This window comes from Scyliorhinus torazame, chromosome 11, assembly GCF_047496885.1.
Source record: "Scyliorhinus torazame isolate Kashiwa2021f chromosome 11, sScyTor2.1, whole genome shotgun sequence".
NCBI lineage: Eukaryota > Metazoa > Chordata > Chondrichthyes > Carcharhiniformes > Scyliorhinidae > Scyliorhinus > Scyliorhinus torazame.
Genome location: NC_092717.1, coordinates 95,207,891 through 95,225,775, shown reverse-complemented (window position 1 = coordinate 95,225,775; position 17,885 = coordinate 95,207,891). Strand labels below are relative to the sequence as shown.

General features: G+C 48.6%; 1 protein-coding gene across 3 annotated transcripts in view; it reads right to left on the bottom strand.

Moving 5' to 3' along the window:
• Positions 1 to 12,511: 12,511 nt before the first annotated feature.
• The window catches only part of LOC140385400 (serine incorporator 1-like), a 161,526-nt gene continuing 156,152 nt past the window's right edge, over positions 12,512 to 17,885 (bottom strand). For all 3 annotated transcript variants that reach the window (XM_072467508.1, XM_072467510.1, XM_072467509.1), the window contains one exon: positions 12,512 to 14,854. In XM_072467508.1, coding sequence (XP_072323609.1) covers positions 14,701 to 14,854 — 154 coding nt within the window. In that variant the 3' untranslated portion in view covers positions 12,512 to 14,700. The remainder of the gene's footprint in view (positions 14,855 to 17,885) is intronic.

Below are 17,885 nucleotides of genomic sequence, written 5' to 3'. Positions count from 1 at the left end.
TCCAGGAATGGACAAATGGTGCTTCCTCTGTTGGAGCCAGCAGATGTCTGCCCAGATGAGTGTTAAAACAGTAGTTATTTGCATTGCCCTTCTCTGGACTGCTCTCTAACGTCCAGGCAGAGGTATTTTTTCTGGGGAGGTATATGGGGTGGGGGAGGGTCCTTTAGTTAGGGCGTCTCTGCAGAGGGTGGGTGTTCCTTTAGTTAGGGGATCCCTGGGGGTCCCTTTAGTTACAGGGTCTCCTACAGTTAGCGGGTCTCTGGGGATTCGCTTAAATTAGGGGTGTCTGTGGGGTTCCCCCCATCCATGGATTCTCTGGAGGTGCCCCCCTATCCAGGGGTCTCTGTGCGGGGTCCCTTTGGTTAGGGGTTCTCTGTGGGGTTGCCTTTAGTTAAGGGGTCTCTGTGGGGGTCCGTTTAGTTAGGGGGTCCCTGAGGGGGGACTCTGTCTCGGGATTCTCTGGTGGGTCTCCCTATCTCAGGAGACTCTGGGGGTTTTTCCCACTTTAAGGGGATCTCTGGGGCGGGTGGTGGCTGGTAGGGGAGGGCTGGGTAGTTTCTATATTGTGGGGGGCAGGGTGACCCTCAGGTGGACTTTGGGGGGAAACTCCCTTAAGGAGTTACTCTCGTGGCCCACGGTGAAGTCCACCATGCCAGGACAAGCTGGTAGATACCAGTAGTGGTCCACGTCCACATAATTCCTAGCCCAGAGGACCGGAGAATCACCAGGGCCTGGAGAATCTGGTGCCGGGCCCGCTGGCGCATGGGCACAAGCGCCCACCCTGCTGCCAGCGGTGCATAGCGGTTGGTTCTTCGCCCAGCACAAACCTTAATTTCGGCTGGACATCCGATTCTCCGGTCGATCGAGATCCACGTTGGGGTGGAGAATCCAGCCCAGCCTTTCATTGTGGCTGACCACAGGCATGCCAGCTTCACCATTTATACTGCTCATATCATGGGTGGGATTCTCCATCCCGCCAGCCCTGTTTTCTGGCGAGGCGCGTCCCCGCCAGCAGCAAGATTCTCCATTCCCACAGCCAGCCAATGGGGTTTCCAATTGTGGTTCAACCACGTATCAGGAAATGGGTGGGCATGGGTGCACTGCCACCAATGGAGAATCCCACAGCAGGTGTTTCACTCTTCCTGCTGTACACTCACCTTCTTCAACCAGAGGAGTTGCAGACATGGTGGATTACTCATGCGCTGTTGGCGAAGAGGAATTCCATGCTTTAAAAGGCTGTTTGCTGGGGCAGCACGGTGGTGTAGTGGTTAGCACTGCTGCCTCAAGGCGCCGAGAACCTGGGTTCAATCCCGGCCCTGGGTCGCTGTTCGTGTGGAGTTTGCACATTCTCGCCGTGTTTGCGTGGGTTTCGCCCCCACAAACCTAAGATGTGCAGGATAGGTGGATTGGCCACGCTAAATTGCCCCTTAATTGAAAAAAAAATGAATTGGGTACTCTAAATTTAAAAAAAGGCTGTTTGCTATCTTTCAGATGTCCATAATTGCCGTCCTGCCAAACCTACCTGGGTTCTCTGATGGACCCTGGGAAATCCACGGACGCGATTCTCCGCTCCCATGACTAAGTGCCCATGCCGTCGTGAACGCCGTCGAGTTTCACGACGGCGCGAAACGGCCCCGATTGCGATCGATTCAAGGCCTGACAATGGGCTAGGAGCGGGTCCGCGAGGATCTCTGGGGGCGTGGTGTGAAAGCAGCGTCGTAAGCGCGTGACGCCCAAATGACGCGGCGCTGCGCCATAAATGGTGCACTCTGCGCACGGAAGGACCCCGGAGGAGGAGAAGGAGGAGAGATGGCTGAGCCCCGATGAGCCGCACCGAGGTTCCGGGACACGGACCTGGACACCCTCCTCGATGAGGTAGAAAACCGAAGGGCCACCCTCTGCCCAAGACGTGGGCATCGCCAGCCATCCAGCACGGTGAGGCGTGGTTGGCGTGAGGTTGGCACCGCTGTGAGTGATGTGGGGCACATCCCCCGGTCCGGGGAGCAGTGTCGGAAGAAGCTGCATGACCTCACTCGGGCTGCCAGGGTAAGTGCCATGAGGGTGCCCCCGGGTCACAACCAACCCCCCCCCGGGCACGAGGGGGTGAAGTGGGGTGTGTGGGGGGCTCAGGGTGCACAACATTGCACTCGACGCACATGAGCACCGGGACCCCCCTGGAGAGATGCCATGGTGTGGCTCCAACTGTCTCCTCACCCAGCATTAATATAGCCTATATCTGCATTCCCTGATGATACCCGCCTAATTGTGATTCTTTATCCAACCCCCCCCCTCCCAGGACAAGACAGCGCACAACCATCGAGAACCGGAGGGGGTTCTCCTGTGCTGCACCCCCTAAACGTTCACGAGCAGAGGGCCCTGGACCTCGCTGGGGGATCTGCCACCCGGGAGGTCGCGACATGCCAGGTCGGAGGCGCAGAAGCAAGTGAGACAACCCTGAGCCCCCTCACCCAACCTGTCATCGCCCCCCCTCACACTCTGGCCACTGCACCCTCGATCCCCTCCCCCCTCACACTCTGGCCACTGCACCCTCGATCCCCTCCCCCCTCACACTCTGGCCACTGCACCCTTGATCACCTCCCCCCTCACACTCTGGCCACTTCACCCCCGATCCCCTCCCCCCTCACACTCTGGCCACTGCACCCTCGATCCCCTCCCCCCTCACACTCTGGCCACTGCACCCTCGATCCCCTCCCCCCTCACACTCTGGCCACTGCACCCTTGATCACCTCCCCCCTCACACTCTGGCCACTGCACCCTCGATCCCCTCCCCCCTCACACTCTGGCCACTGCACCCACGATCCCCTTCCCCCCTCACACACTGCCTCCACCACCACCATACACCCGGCCCAGCGTGTCTAATGAACCCCGTATCGTTGTGTTCCCCAGGGCCAGCCGTCGAACGTCCAGGGTCGTCTCGGCCAAGTCACAGCCGACCATCTGCAACCTCAAGCGCACCCAGGGACGCACGCCAGAGGGTGGCAGTCGGTCGGATAGGAGGGCCATCCTCTCAGTCTGGGACGCTGGACGGGGACGCACAGAGGACGGACAGAGACAATACTGAGGGGCACAGGACGGACAGTGACGAAAGTGATGGCTGTGCATTGCCCGAAGGTAGGGCCATGAGCCACGACAGTGACGGGGACAGTGGATGGTGACGCACAGAGGACGGCCACACAGTCCACGGATTCACCTGGAGGCAACATGACATGGGCCGCATGGTGCCCTGCGCCAGGCCATGAGGGGGACCAGTACACACCAGACTTCCTAACGGAAGATGACCTCGAGCTAGCGGCTCTGCTGTCTCCCACACCATCCACCATCGCAGAGACACTCACCTCGGTTGGGCAGATAAGTGATGAGGCTCCCGGGTCACGGTCTGGTGCGCACCACACAGCCGAGCCGGTACAGCAGGTGGAGTTTGGAGCAGCCGAGGGGCTGGACGGTCAGAGGGCAGCCCAGGCCCAGCAACCATCTGCCACCAAGAAGGTTCCCGGGTTCCTGCATATACTTGACCCACCCAGACAACCGATGCATGTGGACACCCAGGGACTGAATAACGGGATGAGGGCCATCTTCCAGGACCTGCACACGCAGTTGGAGGAGTCCATTCACATCCAGGAGTAGGGAGTGGTGCCGCTCATCGCAGCCACCCAGGCCGACACCACACGGGTGGCATCCGTGGTGGAGGCAATGGGTGAAACGGTATTGGCCATTGGTCAGGTTCTGCAAGGCGTTGGGCTTCACGTACACGCGTTATCCATGGCCCAGGAGAGGGCTGCCCTCTCACAGGCAGCCATGCGCCAGAGCCAACACGACATTGCTGCCGCTCTCCGGGCCATGGCCGAGTCTCACCATGCCATGGCCCTGTCCCAGCAGGCCATGGCACAGTCCCAGCAGTCAGTCGTAGAGAGCATAGACCGCCTGGCGCACATGATGGATGGCGTAGCGCACTCACAGGTAGAGATAGCACAGTCCCTGGCAGGAATGTCGCACTCCCTGGGCTCCGTCTCTGCGAACATTCGAACCATGGTCGATACCGCTGCAGGCCTCCAGGACTGGCAGCGCCAGGTGTCGGGGGTGTGATGGGGCATGTCTCCGATCGCACCTCCGTCCCAAGTGAGGCACGGGGGCCACCGGGCTCCCCGAGGGAGGAGGAGGTTCTGGGGCCCGTCCCATTACCTCCAGCAAGGGACGTCCCGGCACACTCTGCCTCCCCCCGTTCCGTCCCTGGTGCATCTGGTGGGCAGTGGGCAGGTCAGGGTGGCACCACACCATCCAGCACGCCCGCCGAGCAGCCTGGCCCATCGAGGCCGGGCCGCCCCAGGAAACGCGTGCCAACGGGGAGCCATGTCGCAGGGCGTGATTCTCAGCAGTCCAACTCCACTCCTGCTGTACCATCTGGGGAGACACGTAGACGTAGTGGTAGGGCCCGTAAGGCAAAGAAGTAAGGCACATAATAAGTTGGCACGGGTGCAGGGCACAGTTTAGTTGTAGGGGGTAGGGAATCTGTATGTGAATGTCACAAATAAACTCACTGTTGCACTTAACTTGTAAGTCTCTGTGCTGTGTCCGGTGCCAAGGGGCTCGTGAGGGTGACCGAGTGGCGCTGTGGTTAACGAGCGGTTCAACGTCGGTGCCGGATGTGCTGTCCCTTTCCCCCCTGCCTCCCAAAATCAGGCACTATAGTCCTCGGCACTCCAACGCCAGCTACCCCACACGGGCACGTGATGAAATGTCCGTTATGAAGGCTGTGACCACCGGAGTGCATGGTTCAGCTATAGCATTGAGTCAGACCTTGGCTGGCGAATCTGAGCTCACAGCTCATCGCAGAGCGGGCTGTCATCATTCAACATGGCACAGATCACACCCGCTTACACAATCATCACTGTTGTGCAATCCCGTAGTGCCGCAGTGGTAAGGTGATGTGGAATTGGTGTCGTGAACGCGTGCGGGGGTGCGTGGGGGTGGGGGTGCAGCGTGGTGCCCGTGTGCAGGACTGGCAGTGCAAGTGGCAGTGTTCAGCGAATCCCTCCCCCGCGGTGCGTGAACCGTGCGGCCACCAACGCGTCGCGTGCCCGCTGTCCTCGACGGTGTCGTCGTGCAGCCTCCTGGACATAACCAGCACCCGGGCAGTGTCTGTGTCCTGCACCCCTCCCCCACCCTGATGCACGCCATCCTCCTCCTCTTCCACCTCCGTTCATTTGCGTTGGCTCCGGTTCCGTCGGGTCCTCCCTCCGACTCCCCCACCAGGGCATCTCCCCTCTGCATGGCAATGTGTGCAGCGCACAGCAGCCCACAACTATGCGACCGACCCTGTCGGGTCGGTACTGCAGGGCCCCTCCTGATCGGTCCAGGCATCTGAAGCGCATCTTCAGCAGCCTGAAGCACCGCTCCACCACACCCCTGGTTGCTGCATGTGCCTCGTTGTATAGGCTCTCCGCGTTGTGTGAGGCCTCCGTATTATCCTGGTGGGGGGGTGCCCCCACGGTGATCTGGCCCGCGATCGGGGCCCACCGATCCACAGGCGGGCCTCTGCCGTGGGGGCACTCTTTCCCTTCCGCCTCCGCCACGGTCTCCACCATGGCGGAGGCAGAAGAGACTCCCGCCACTGCGCATGCGTGGGAAGCTGTCAGCGGCCGCTGACGCACCCGCGCATGCGCCACCCGGAGATGTCATTTCCGCGCCAGCTGGTGGGGCACCAAAGTCCTTTTCTGCCAGCTGGCGGGGCGGAAATTCGTCCGGCGTTGACCTAGCCCCTCAAGGTTGGGGCTCGGCCACCAAAGATGCGAAGCATTCCGCACCTTTGGGGCGTCGCGATGCCCGTCTGATTTGCACCGTTTTGGGTGCCAGTCGGCGGACATCGCGCCGTTTCCGGAGAATTTCGCCCCAGGTCACTGTCTGCGTCCAACGGTCAGTTCACATCGTCCTCCTCACCAGTGTGCCAGTCGCCTGTGATCATCAACCACGCGACAACCTGCGGCCGTGTCCTCGTCACCGTCATGCAATATCAGGGCAGCTGACATGTGGCATCCGCGGATGGACGACACCCTCCACACTCTCCCTCACCCCCCTCCACTCTCTCCCTCACCCCCCTCCCACCTCCACTCCCTCCCTCAACCCCCTCCCACCTCCACTCTCCCCCACTCCCTCCCTCACCCCCTCCCACCTCCACTCCCTCCCTCCCCCTCCCACCTCCACTCCCTCCCTCAGCCCCTCCCACCTCCACTCCCTCCCTCACCCCCTCCCACCTCCACTCTCCCCCACTCCCTCTCTCACCCCCTCCCACCTCCACTCCCTCCCTCAGCCCCTCCCACCTCCACTCCCTCCCTCACCCCCTCCCACCTCCACACCCTCCCTCCCCTCCCACCTCCACACCCTCCCTCCCCCCCTCCCACCTCCACACCCTCCCTCCCCCCTCCCATCTCCACACCCTCCCTTCCCCCCCCCCACCGCCACACTCTCCCTCACCCTCCCCTCCCGTTCGCCGCAGCGTTCTCGGGGAAGCCGACCTGGGCTGCAGGAGCTCCGGGAAAGTCCGCTCACCTCCTTACTGCTCAGCGTCAGCCAGCACGACTGGCTGACGACTTTATTTACCAGGTGTGAGCGGCGACGGCGTGAACTGGGGTCACGCCATCGGGACTTCGGCCCATCCGGGCCGGAGAATAGCGGGGAATCACCATTTTGGGATTTTCCGGCCTGCGCTGCGCAGAACAGGACGGGGCCGTTCTCGTCGCTTGGGTGAATCGCGGGAGGGCGTCGGACCGGCGTCGCGTGGAAAAATGGCGCGGCAGGCCATTCTCCCAACCGGCGCGGGAGCGGAGAATCGCACCCCACATGAGGATAGGATTGCCTCAGAATTCTGACCTGACAACTTTTCTGGAACTTTCCCACCCTACTTGCTTCTAAATCTGCCTCTGACGGGTTGAGAATATCCTGCCCCATAACTGTGCACAGTACTCCAAGTGTGGTCTCACCAAAGTTCTACACAAGTTCGGCATAACCTCTCTGCTGTTCAGTTGTATTCCTCTGCAAAAAGACCTCCAGTGATTTAATTGCAAGAACTTAATGTAATGAAAAACACGCTTTTTCCAAAAACAGAGCCTTTGCTGGATCTGTATATATCAGTCTATGAGCCCATGCAAATGATAGGGTCACAGAAACAAAATACAATGATCTTTTTACAGTTTTTGTATTTATTTTATAAAAGTTGCACTAAAATAAAGAGTGTTTGACTCAATGTGGTTTTGATAACTGAACACTGTAATGGTATTATTCCAACAATGGATTTTCCAACTTGATGTTTATAAAACTTATGCATGATCCTGTATGTTTATGTATCATAGACAAACTTCTGAACTTACAAGATCAAGGCATATGCCCCTCATTTACCATAAATTGGTATGAGGTTTTGTTTAAGGAGACGTGAACATGATGGATACATTGAGTACTTACTTGGCAGAAGCAAATCAAAGCTCAAGGCATGAAACAGATGTAACAGTTTGTGTTTGTGATCAATGTTTCAGAATTTTATAGACAACATAATGAAAATATGAAACGTTCAGTGAGTTTGGTCTTTCAAAAATGCGTGAGAGCCAATAGTTATACTGATGAGAGTAAATCTTCAATTCCGGAACTTTGGAGGAAAGCATGCATTCAACTTCATAACCTGCTAATCTGGTTGAAAGGAGACCACATTCAGATGGCTGTGACAATCCTCCTTGACACTGAACAGGTAACAGCGGCACATATAATGATCATTCTGGAACCTGAAACTTTTGTGGACGGGAGATCCAGCAAACAAGAAATACTCCGCAGTATGAAATACAACGGAACAGACTAAAGGAGCAGCAGCAAGAACCCCATGATTCTCTGATGCCAGCATGTTAGATAGAGTGAGTGCACCTCAGGATTGCACCTATCTTGGGCATCTTAGATGACAGGCCCACAGAAAAATGGCCCATGGGAAGAAGTGGCAACATGTAGAGTAACTCTGAAAGAACAATACAATACTTCAAGTACTGATGTAAACAGACCCCAATTAATCTAGTTTGTCCAAGCACCACAACCTTCCTTTAAACAGGATATCCATGTATATGAGGTGCATTGTATTTGTTCTCTCCTTGCACTAGCTTTTATTTATTTGAATATTTACCACGGATGATCATTTTGTTATAAGCCATACTTAGCACTATCCATATTTATGAACTGCCTTTATTCCTATCCTTCCTTGGATGCTGAATTCTACTTTTTTCCTTTATTAATGTACTGCATGATGTATCTCCATGCAGTTGTAAATGTTTCTGCCTATAAAAAGGCCGTTTACTATTTTGGCATATTTTTGTAACATTGTGAACTTCTTACTTCTATTTCTCCCTTGGCAGAAAAAAGTGGCCAAGGAAGAGTAATTATTGGCACCTCAGTGTATCTGATTACTTGGCGTGGGAGATGTAGGGGAGCAGAGGAAATAGTAGTGACAAGAACTGGTTGAGCACCCTCACCACTACAACCCACCCCTCTGCAAAAACGTAGAGGGCGACTATTAACTGCATTTTCTCATCTACCTTTCTGATTCTTACTTGACCTATTTATTTGTAGTGATCTCTGTAGGTGCATGCACACAAGGGGTTAATGGGTAAATAGCAGCTCCACATGATCACTAGAGGGCTGGCCCGACAGGGGTATGAAAAGCAGCCACACGGGGTCTCTCGCTCTCTCTCTCATGGGTGTACTGTGAACAGGGTAACATCAGAATCGCATAGATAGTTAGTGGAGTTACGTTTAGTTGTTATTGTTAAATCCTGTTAACCAATTCCTAGTTTCCATGTTAAGGTAAAGAACTCATGCATTAATAGTTATAGTTACTCAATAAATCTTTATTGTTACTGGACGAATTTGAGTCTTCTTCAACGAGATTCAGAGGACCTCACCATCAACTAATGATTGAGTAACACATGTTATCGACCACGCAGGTAACACCACATGGTACCAAGGAGTGTTGGCCTTAACAACAAAAACAGAAACTAGCTAGATTAGTTTCGCCAGACAAGAAAAAGCCAAAAAAACTGGATAAGATATTCGACCAAGGAAGGCATCACTACACCCGGATCTCTCGGGCACAAACTGGTAAGATGGAATCATGTCCAGCTCCAGAAAACCTCAGAATCTCTGGTAATCTCCAGTATAATTGGAAGATTTTCCTGCAACAATTTAATTTGTTTCTGGAAATTAAGGACATGACCGCTGCGCCAGATAAAAAAATAGCATACCTCTTGGCTGCGGCAGGGAAACTGGCCATGGAGATATTATAACACATTTACCTACGCCGAAGGGGAAGACAAGGATAAGTGGGACACAATTATAAAAAAATTCGATACCCACTGCAAATCGGAGGTGAATGAAACATTTGAACGCTTCAAGTTCACCAGGCGCATACAAAGGCCAGGAGAAACGTTCAGCAGCTTTCTCACTGACTTAAAGCTGCTGGCCCAATCCTGTAATTATGAGACCCTCCGTGACTCCCTCATCAGAGACCAAATTGTCAGTGGCATCGCTGATGAGGGACTCAGAAAATCTCTCCTTAAGCACAAAAGTCTTAATCTTGAAATGGCTACACAACTATGTTCTGCTCACGAAATCACTGAAGCACAATACCAACAGTTTACTTACCGGGACCAAGGCATCCACCACGAGGTTGTAGCAGTCAAAATGGTGGCCCAGGCTTCTCGAAGGCGCTCCTCCACCGGCAATCCCGCGCGCGCGAATCTGCAAGTGGCGCATACACATGCGAAGTTCGCACAGAGACTGGAACCGGCTGAGAACGCTACTGCGCATGCGCGAGCGTGGTGGGACGGTATCATGACGTGTCATAACTGCAGACACGCCCACTTAAAGGGGCAATGTCCAGCTTTTGGCAAACAGTGCTTGAGGTGTGGAAGGTACAACCACTATGCCTTCAAATGCCGAGCTGTGCTCCAGAGATGACTTCCACGGGACAACAACTAAGACCCTGCGACGTTCGGAAGGTGGCATCTATGGACCGCCAACCAATATTCAGTGATTACCTGTCCGAAAATGATGACCTTGCCTATGATGACTCCTACGGTGTGGACACGATTACAGTAACGGAGGTACCTTACATCACCACGCCTCATCCAAAATGCCCGAGAGTGAACAAAAAGGGGTTTAAAGTCTCAAAACAAAAAACTATTTTCCCCAGCGACAGAATGAAGCCCGAGCCTCCACTTACACTTAAAGATCACTGCTGCAACACCCTGAAACATACCATTTTCAACACCCAAAGAGAAGAGCACAATGACAAATCCATAGCAAAAGATTTGTTCATTGACGATGATTACTCAGGAGATGAGTTCCTCATTGGACAAATAGAGCACCATGGCACATCCTTGACAAGAAGCGATGATTTGCTCGCTGACTAATGCCACTCAGCAATGGATCAGTTCTCCGGATCTGATGGTCATTGCGGCAGCAACATGGGTGCCATGTTCCGTACGGGTCTCATGGTGGGAGAATCCAGTACCATGACGACATGGCAGCTCATAGACAAAATAGATGACAACCACATGTCATATATCCAAGCAGAAGGCGACGCCACGCAGAGAGCACAGATTGACTCCACTGAGGGAGTGATACCGGCCTCCATAGCGAGCTCGTTGACAGGCTCCAGAATGGCCGCAAGCAACGACTCAGGAGCGACAGCCGTGAACGAGGAAGACTATGACGGTCTATCTGCCTTGTCTGAGCAGCCAGGAGCAGACATTAAATGTCTACCCACTGTTGATAAAAGCAGTGAACAAAACCACAACAACAACAGATCTCGTGATTTTGTGTCTGCGCCGCAGCAATCACCCAATCCAGCTTGCAAAAAAGATGACATACAGGGTCAACACTGCAAGCACAAAAGAAAGTCCGCTACTAACATCAAATTACTTCGACCATTCCGATGTCTCGTGATGTCCTCACGTGCTCACATAAACACTGACGGTGGTCACAACGACATGACGACATCAACACTGCCACCTCAACGACAGGCGAAGAGATCAACCTACCTGATCAAACTCATACAGTCTGGACTCACAAAGCTTTTCGTTGGGATTGGACTTGTTAAACGTTGATTGACTTTGTACAGTCATTATTACCATCACATTCTGTACACAGCGTTACTTGTTTTATCTGTTCCCAGTTGACTTAATTCATTATGTTTGTTCAATTTTCGTTACACCATAAAGAAAATCTGTAACACATCAAAAAGGGGGGATGTAGTGATCTCTGTAGGTGCATGCACACAAGGGGTTAATGGGTAAATAGCAGCACCACATGATCACTAGAGGGCTGGACCAACAGGGCTATAAAAAGCAGCCACACGGGGTCTCTCGCTCTCTCTCTCGTGGGTGTACTGTGAACAGGGTAACATCAGAATCACATAGATAATTAGTGGAGTTGCGTTTAGTTGTTATTGTTAAATCCTGTTAACCAATTCCTAGTTTCCATGTTAAGGTAAAGAACTCATGCATTAATAGTTATAGTTAATCAATAAATTTTTGTTGTTACTGGACGAGTTTGAGTCTTCTTCAACAAGATTCAGAAGACCTCACCATCAGCCAAGGATTGAGTAACACGTGTTATCGACCACGCAGGTAACACCACAGTAGTTAACCAATCATTGCCAGTATTGCATACATTCATGCACAAGGAATGTGTGACAAATTCTCTTTTTTAATATGATTCAAGCATTTTAAAGTGTTTCCTTTCTTCATTTAGGTGCAGGGCAGAAGCATGTAGAGTGAATTGAGACAGTGTGTGGATTTTCAGTTTGACTCACGGGCCATATGTCTGTGGGCCTGTCATCTAAGGTTTCCAAGATAGGTGCAATCCTGAGGTGTGAGCTCTCTGCAGACAGAAAGTTCAGCATGTGTGTCAGTGGAACTGATCCTTGGATGCAAACTAAACGGTCCTTGGCTCCATTAAAATAGAAGACAAAAAGGAGATGGTGCAGTGGCAACATTCGTGGGCGAGTAAACCAGACGTCCTGGATAATGCTCTGCAGACATGTGTTCAAATCCCACGAAGGCTACTGGTCAAATTCAATTATTGAGTACAGAAGATGAAGCTCGTCTCAATAATGGTGGCCATGAAACTGTCATCAATTGTAAAGACCCATCTGGTTCACTAATGTCTCTTTAGTAGAGAAGGAAATCTGCCATCCTTACATGTTACTCTGGACCTATCACAATGTGGTTGATTCTTAACTGCCCTCTGAAATGACGTAGCAGCCACTCAGTTCAAGGGAAATTAAGGATGGGCAACAAATGTCAATGATGGCCACATCTCATGAAAGAATAATTTTTTTTTGCATGAATGCATTAATTGTTGTAATGAGTAATTTGCACAGCATAATTATAAGGCCTAAGTGAACATATCTACTCAAACACTGCAAACAGATTTTATCAATAGCAATTAATATTTTCTCAGACCACTGAAATTATATTTATTTAAAGGCATTATTTACATATTTATCCAAACACAATGAAACAATACTGCAAGAAAAATGTTAAATCAACATTGGTACATCCACAACCAAAAATACATGTCCGTCCTAAGATCCTTCTTGTAAATGTTTGTGCCTTAAGAAATGAAGTGCGCAATGGGACCACGTGGTGTACTATCATTGTAAGTCCTGCAGGAGTGTAGAGAAAGGCCTAAAATTAACCCAGTATCTAAAGAGATCAAGTCCTGACTTTCGGTATTAATTTTCATGGAACTTCGATAGGGGCAGAACATTTGCCCACCCAAACCAAGGTCAGTGGTATAATAAGGGATGTGACCAAGAATGGTAATTCTCAGATGAGGAGTTTCCTTGAATGATTGCTGGGCATTGGTGGGTTAGTGTATTGAGAAAAAGCCAGTGTGCCTGCCTCTCCATCATGATGGGCACTTCCTGATGGCATGTGCAGTGCACCCACCCTACTCACACAAATGGAGTGATCGCACCCTGCCTCTGCAAATCCTGGCAGGTCAGTGCAGATTCCAGTATTTCAAAGACCTCATGGTTTTCAGGCCTTGTTTCACCAGAATGCACGTTTCTTCTGGTGGCACTGCCTGGTTTGCTATCACTGCTGGTTATTTATATTATTTGTTCTGAGTGTCTTCCCTGGTTTGTTGCATGATGCCTGTTGGCTTTGTGAAATTTCATGAAAAATAATTATTGATTGTGAAAAAACTGATTGTAATTTTACCACTTTTATAAGTAACTAAGGTAGTTTCACCCTCCCCATTCCCCATTCATTGGTCCAGGTATCAGAATCTTTTCTTCAAGGCATCCAAGATTTATTTAGTTCTGATCATAGTTCCTGAATTTGATGAACCTTCCTCTTGCATAAATTGCAGTATATACACAAGATTCATGTGTCACAGTCATCTGTTCACATTATCTTGTATTTCCTATGCATTTCCTTGCAGTCATTCCTAATTTCTGAATCACCAGAATCATTGAAGATAAACAATGGACTAGTGCTCATGTTTTTCCGTTAGAAAGTGCATCCCAACTTATTAAAAGATCTAGATCTGAAGGGAGATCGACAGAGGTATCTGTCTTCTCACACATCTGCTCTGTTAGTAATGTTATTTTCTTTCATCTTTACAAAGAAATTTTCTGCTGCGCAGGATTTGTTGCAAGATATTTAAAAGAATTGTACTACACAGTAGGATCCAACAACATGAACTCCAATGTTCTACTTCCTCAGAGCAGACAATAAGCAACAGAGTTTAATAAATAATGTTTATAATATTCTAGCTATTATATATTTCCACAGATATATCGAGAGCCGTAGATGATTAAACACGATAATCACAAGCTGAACGTACTCAATACAGAAATCAGAAAAATATTCTGATTATTGGTTTTAACAATGCAAGTACCAGTGTTGAAATTCATTATGGCATCTATCAACTTTAAATTTGTCGGAAATTATGAGCAGACTTTATTGACAAAATGTTTTATAGTTAAATTCAAGCATCTTTATTCCAATGACATAGAATGATGAGTAAGCTCTGATAATATTGCTATTCAATGATATAAGAGTATTACAATAAGTAATAATAACCTTTATATTTTATTGCATTATATATTGGCTAACAATAACACCATTTCAGGAGGCATTATGGTTATTACAGACCCTGAGGGGATTATTACCGACCTGAGAAGGTTGGGTTGGTAATGAAAACCTCAGAACTCGTAAGGACCATAATGACTAAATATGATTATCAATCTATGTGACCTTCTGCACAATTTCTGTATTTAGTTGATCATTTTCTGTATTCTCTTAGAATTTTCTGCATATGCATCAGTGCTGGCATATTTACTGCTACCTCATCTGGGCCTCACAAATAACAAAATGGTTATCCCTCACAATTGAGGATTGCCTGATTGCTGTCAGCCATCCAACTGGCTAGTTACGATGGTTAAATGATTAGGTCCTGTCATTATAGTTCATTAATAATTGGCATAATCTTTTGGCCACAAAGATTAATAACACATATTTAAAATGTACATTTTATTTTGATTAGTGTAAAATTGTTATTTACTGAGATATGCTTTAAGATGTCTGAGGGTTGGGGAACATGAACTCCTATTCCATACTCTCATTTCTTGCTTAATTTCACTTAGCTTATGCGCTCTTCAAAATCATCTTGTTTTGAAAGAACCAGAGGAGCCAAAAGTGTCCAGATGTAAAGGGAACTGCAGACCCAGCTGGAGGCAATTTTCATCCATACCGCAATCCAACTGCTCGATATGCGCTTAAAATCAGGACCGTGACTGGACATGGAATCCAAGAAAGCGACTATTAATTACAATCGATAAACCTTCTAGAATTTGATCAAAAATAATGGATTTACATTTTAAACTAAATTAAATGGGAATTTTTTTTCAAGAACTCCTCACTAAACTAAATTTATTATATGGAAGAAGTGTGTTCAAGTTTTTGCATGAAACCTTAGAAGCATTAATTATTTAAAGTAAAGCAGTTATCATTCTGTTAAAATAAAGATCAATTTTCGTCAAACATAAGGGACAGAATTTTCTGATTATTTTTCCCCAAAGTCTTGTCTCTGGCGGTAAAAGCAGACAACAGTCTTGCCGGGTCTGCCTGCTGTATTTTAAAATACTTTGAAAAGAAAGTGAAGAGGTGGGTCGCATGATGTCATGCTGGCAAGGTGGGCTCAAAATGAGCCACAAATCAGGGCGCCCCGGTCTAAAAAAACAAAAGTGAAAGCTGGGAGTCCCGCTATGTATCTATTAATGTATTATACCGGGGTTTCTCCTGCCAGAGCTGCAGACTGGGACAGAGACAGGGGCAGATGTCCTGGCCGTCGCCTTGTTAATTGCTCGATGACGGGTGCTGCTGGGGTGGAGTTCAGCTCCTTCACCCACCAGTGCCTCAGTATGGCTGGGGGTTCTAATGGAATTTTTATATCTGCAGAAAGTTGCGGACACAGTGAAAGGGGAAATTGAGACGTTCTACAGGAGATCGCAGCCGTTTATTCTGTACTTTAAAGAGCTGGTCACCGTTAGTTGTTAGGTGACGGGATGGAGGGGGGAACTGTGGGACGGGTAGTCGCTCTATTGGGGGTAGTGTCACACAAGTGGGGGAGGGGAGGATTTTGGTGGGTTTGTTTATTTTGTTGTGTTATTGTTTATATATAAAATTTGAAAAATGCAAATAAAAATACTGTAACAAAAAAATAACGGGGACCCCATTATGTCACTGGCAGGGGTGTGGGGACAATCGAGTGGGAAAATCTTGCCGGCATAAAGTCGTTTTGGGACTCCCCCTCAATTCTCCGCCCACTCCGCCATTCCCGCCCGCTGAAAACGGGGTGGAAAATCTCCCCCAAGGTAAACCAGTAGCCCACATGTTAATCTTACAGCCATCTTTGCAAACAAAATCTAGAGGAAAAAAAATGTTTTTGAATCAGTCCCCAAAATGATTATTTTACTTCATTACAGGAATTTCAGTTTGTAAAAATAGGTAATTGTGATTGTACATTCCCTTTTCATCAATAAACACAAATATAACATTTTCATTTCTTGTGCTCTTATTCTCATGAAAAGTCATTGATTAAACTTGATCCACATCAACAGCAACTTCAGTTGAACCAAAATGGAAGCCTATCCTTTGGAACACATACTGGTATAGTATAATTTGTCTCCTTTGTATATTTTGAATGAATTTATATTAATATAATTTTAATAATCATGTGCCCCACAGTGCCAAGGACCTGGGTTCAATTTCAGCCTTGGATGACTGTGTGGAGTTTGTATGTTCTCCCCATGTCTGCGTGAGTTTCCTCTGTGTGCTCAGGTTTCTTCCCTGAGTCCAAAGATGTGCAGGTTAGGTGGATTGACCATGATCAATGCGTGGGGTTAAAGGGATAGGCAGGGGTGTAGGCCGAGGTAGAGTTCTTTCGAAGGATTAGTGCAGACGCATTGGGCCAAATGGCCTCCTTCTGCCCTGTGGGGATTCTATAGATTCCATGGAAATGACTACATATGTGACCGAAACTACTAAGTCTGTGGAATCAATTCAGAAAACAGCTGAGCTCTAAAGAGCAAATGATCTGACCAACTCTATTGTCTACCATTTTACAACAAATATCATCAATACTATAGACATTCTTCCTTCACACTTCAAGAACATGATTCACTTTATTGCGTTAAGGCTCTTATATCAATTTTAAAGTCTGATACAAATATTTTACAACAGGACTCCTGGTGGAGGAGGGTGTGTTGGAATCTGCAACATTGCTCCTTGGGGATGGATTGGCTGTCCATTGTATAACCTGCCTGATTTTCATTCTATGGGTGGATGATGCACTCTAAGGCTATCACATAGGTGACAAAGCTAAAAATGAACCCTCTGGCTCTACATGAAACATCTTTGCTTTAGGGCTGTTTTTCAGGGCCTCTGCCTAGCAAGGATGAGGCAAAAATGGTAGCGCACCACTTACCTCCCTGTTCTCATTGCAGATGCCGCTTCCGCCCTTTCTTTCAATGATATAAGTGGGGACAGAACTTTGGAAAGTAAAATGTGTACAAAAAAACTTCTTTGAGGAATGCTTTTGATATAAATGTTTTGAAAGTAATCTTGTCAAAGGGAGGTTCTGACCACCTACTTGCAATACAAAGATAATCCTACCACTATCTGTGTTGTGTCCTATTGTAAGTATTGATATCCAGTCAGATATACTACCTGTTCTACAGCAAATAGTTGATGGGTAAATTATGTCAGGTTGGGCGGCACAATGGTTTGCACTGCTGCCTCACGGCACCGAGGACCAGAGTCCGATCCCGGCCCCGGGTCACTGTCCGTGTGGAGTTTGCACATTCTTCCTGTGTCTGCGTGGGTCTCACTCCCACAACCTAAAGCTGGCCATGCTAAATTGCCCCTTAATCGGGAAAAAAATAAAAATAAAAGAAAACAATGAATAAAAAATTATGTCAGGTAGAAATACGGATGTACATGGTGATAAATTTGCTTAATTTCAGATATGTTTATACAATAAAAAATATTTCTAATCCTGTTGCCGTGTCTCTAGTTTAAGCCAGCAACAGTATGTTGTAATATTATACACTTCAAAAGCATTTAATCAGTTGTGAGACACTTTGAGATGTTCTGAGGATGTGAAAGATACTCCTTTCTTAAATTTAGAAGTTAATCCTTCCATTAAAACCAACAATAACAACTTGTGTTTAAATAGCACCTTCAATGTATTATGAAAATAGAAATGCCAAACAGATGCTTTAAGTGTTTAATAATTAAAAACAGAAAATGCTGGAAAAACTCAGC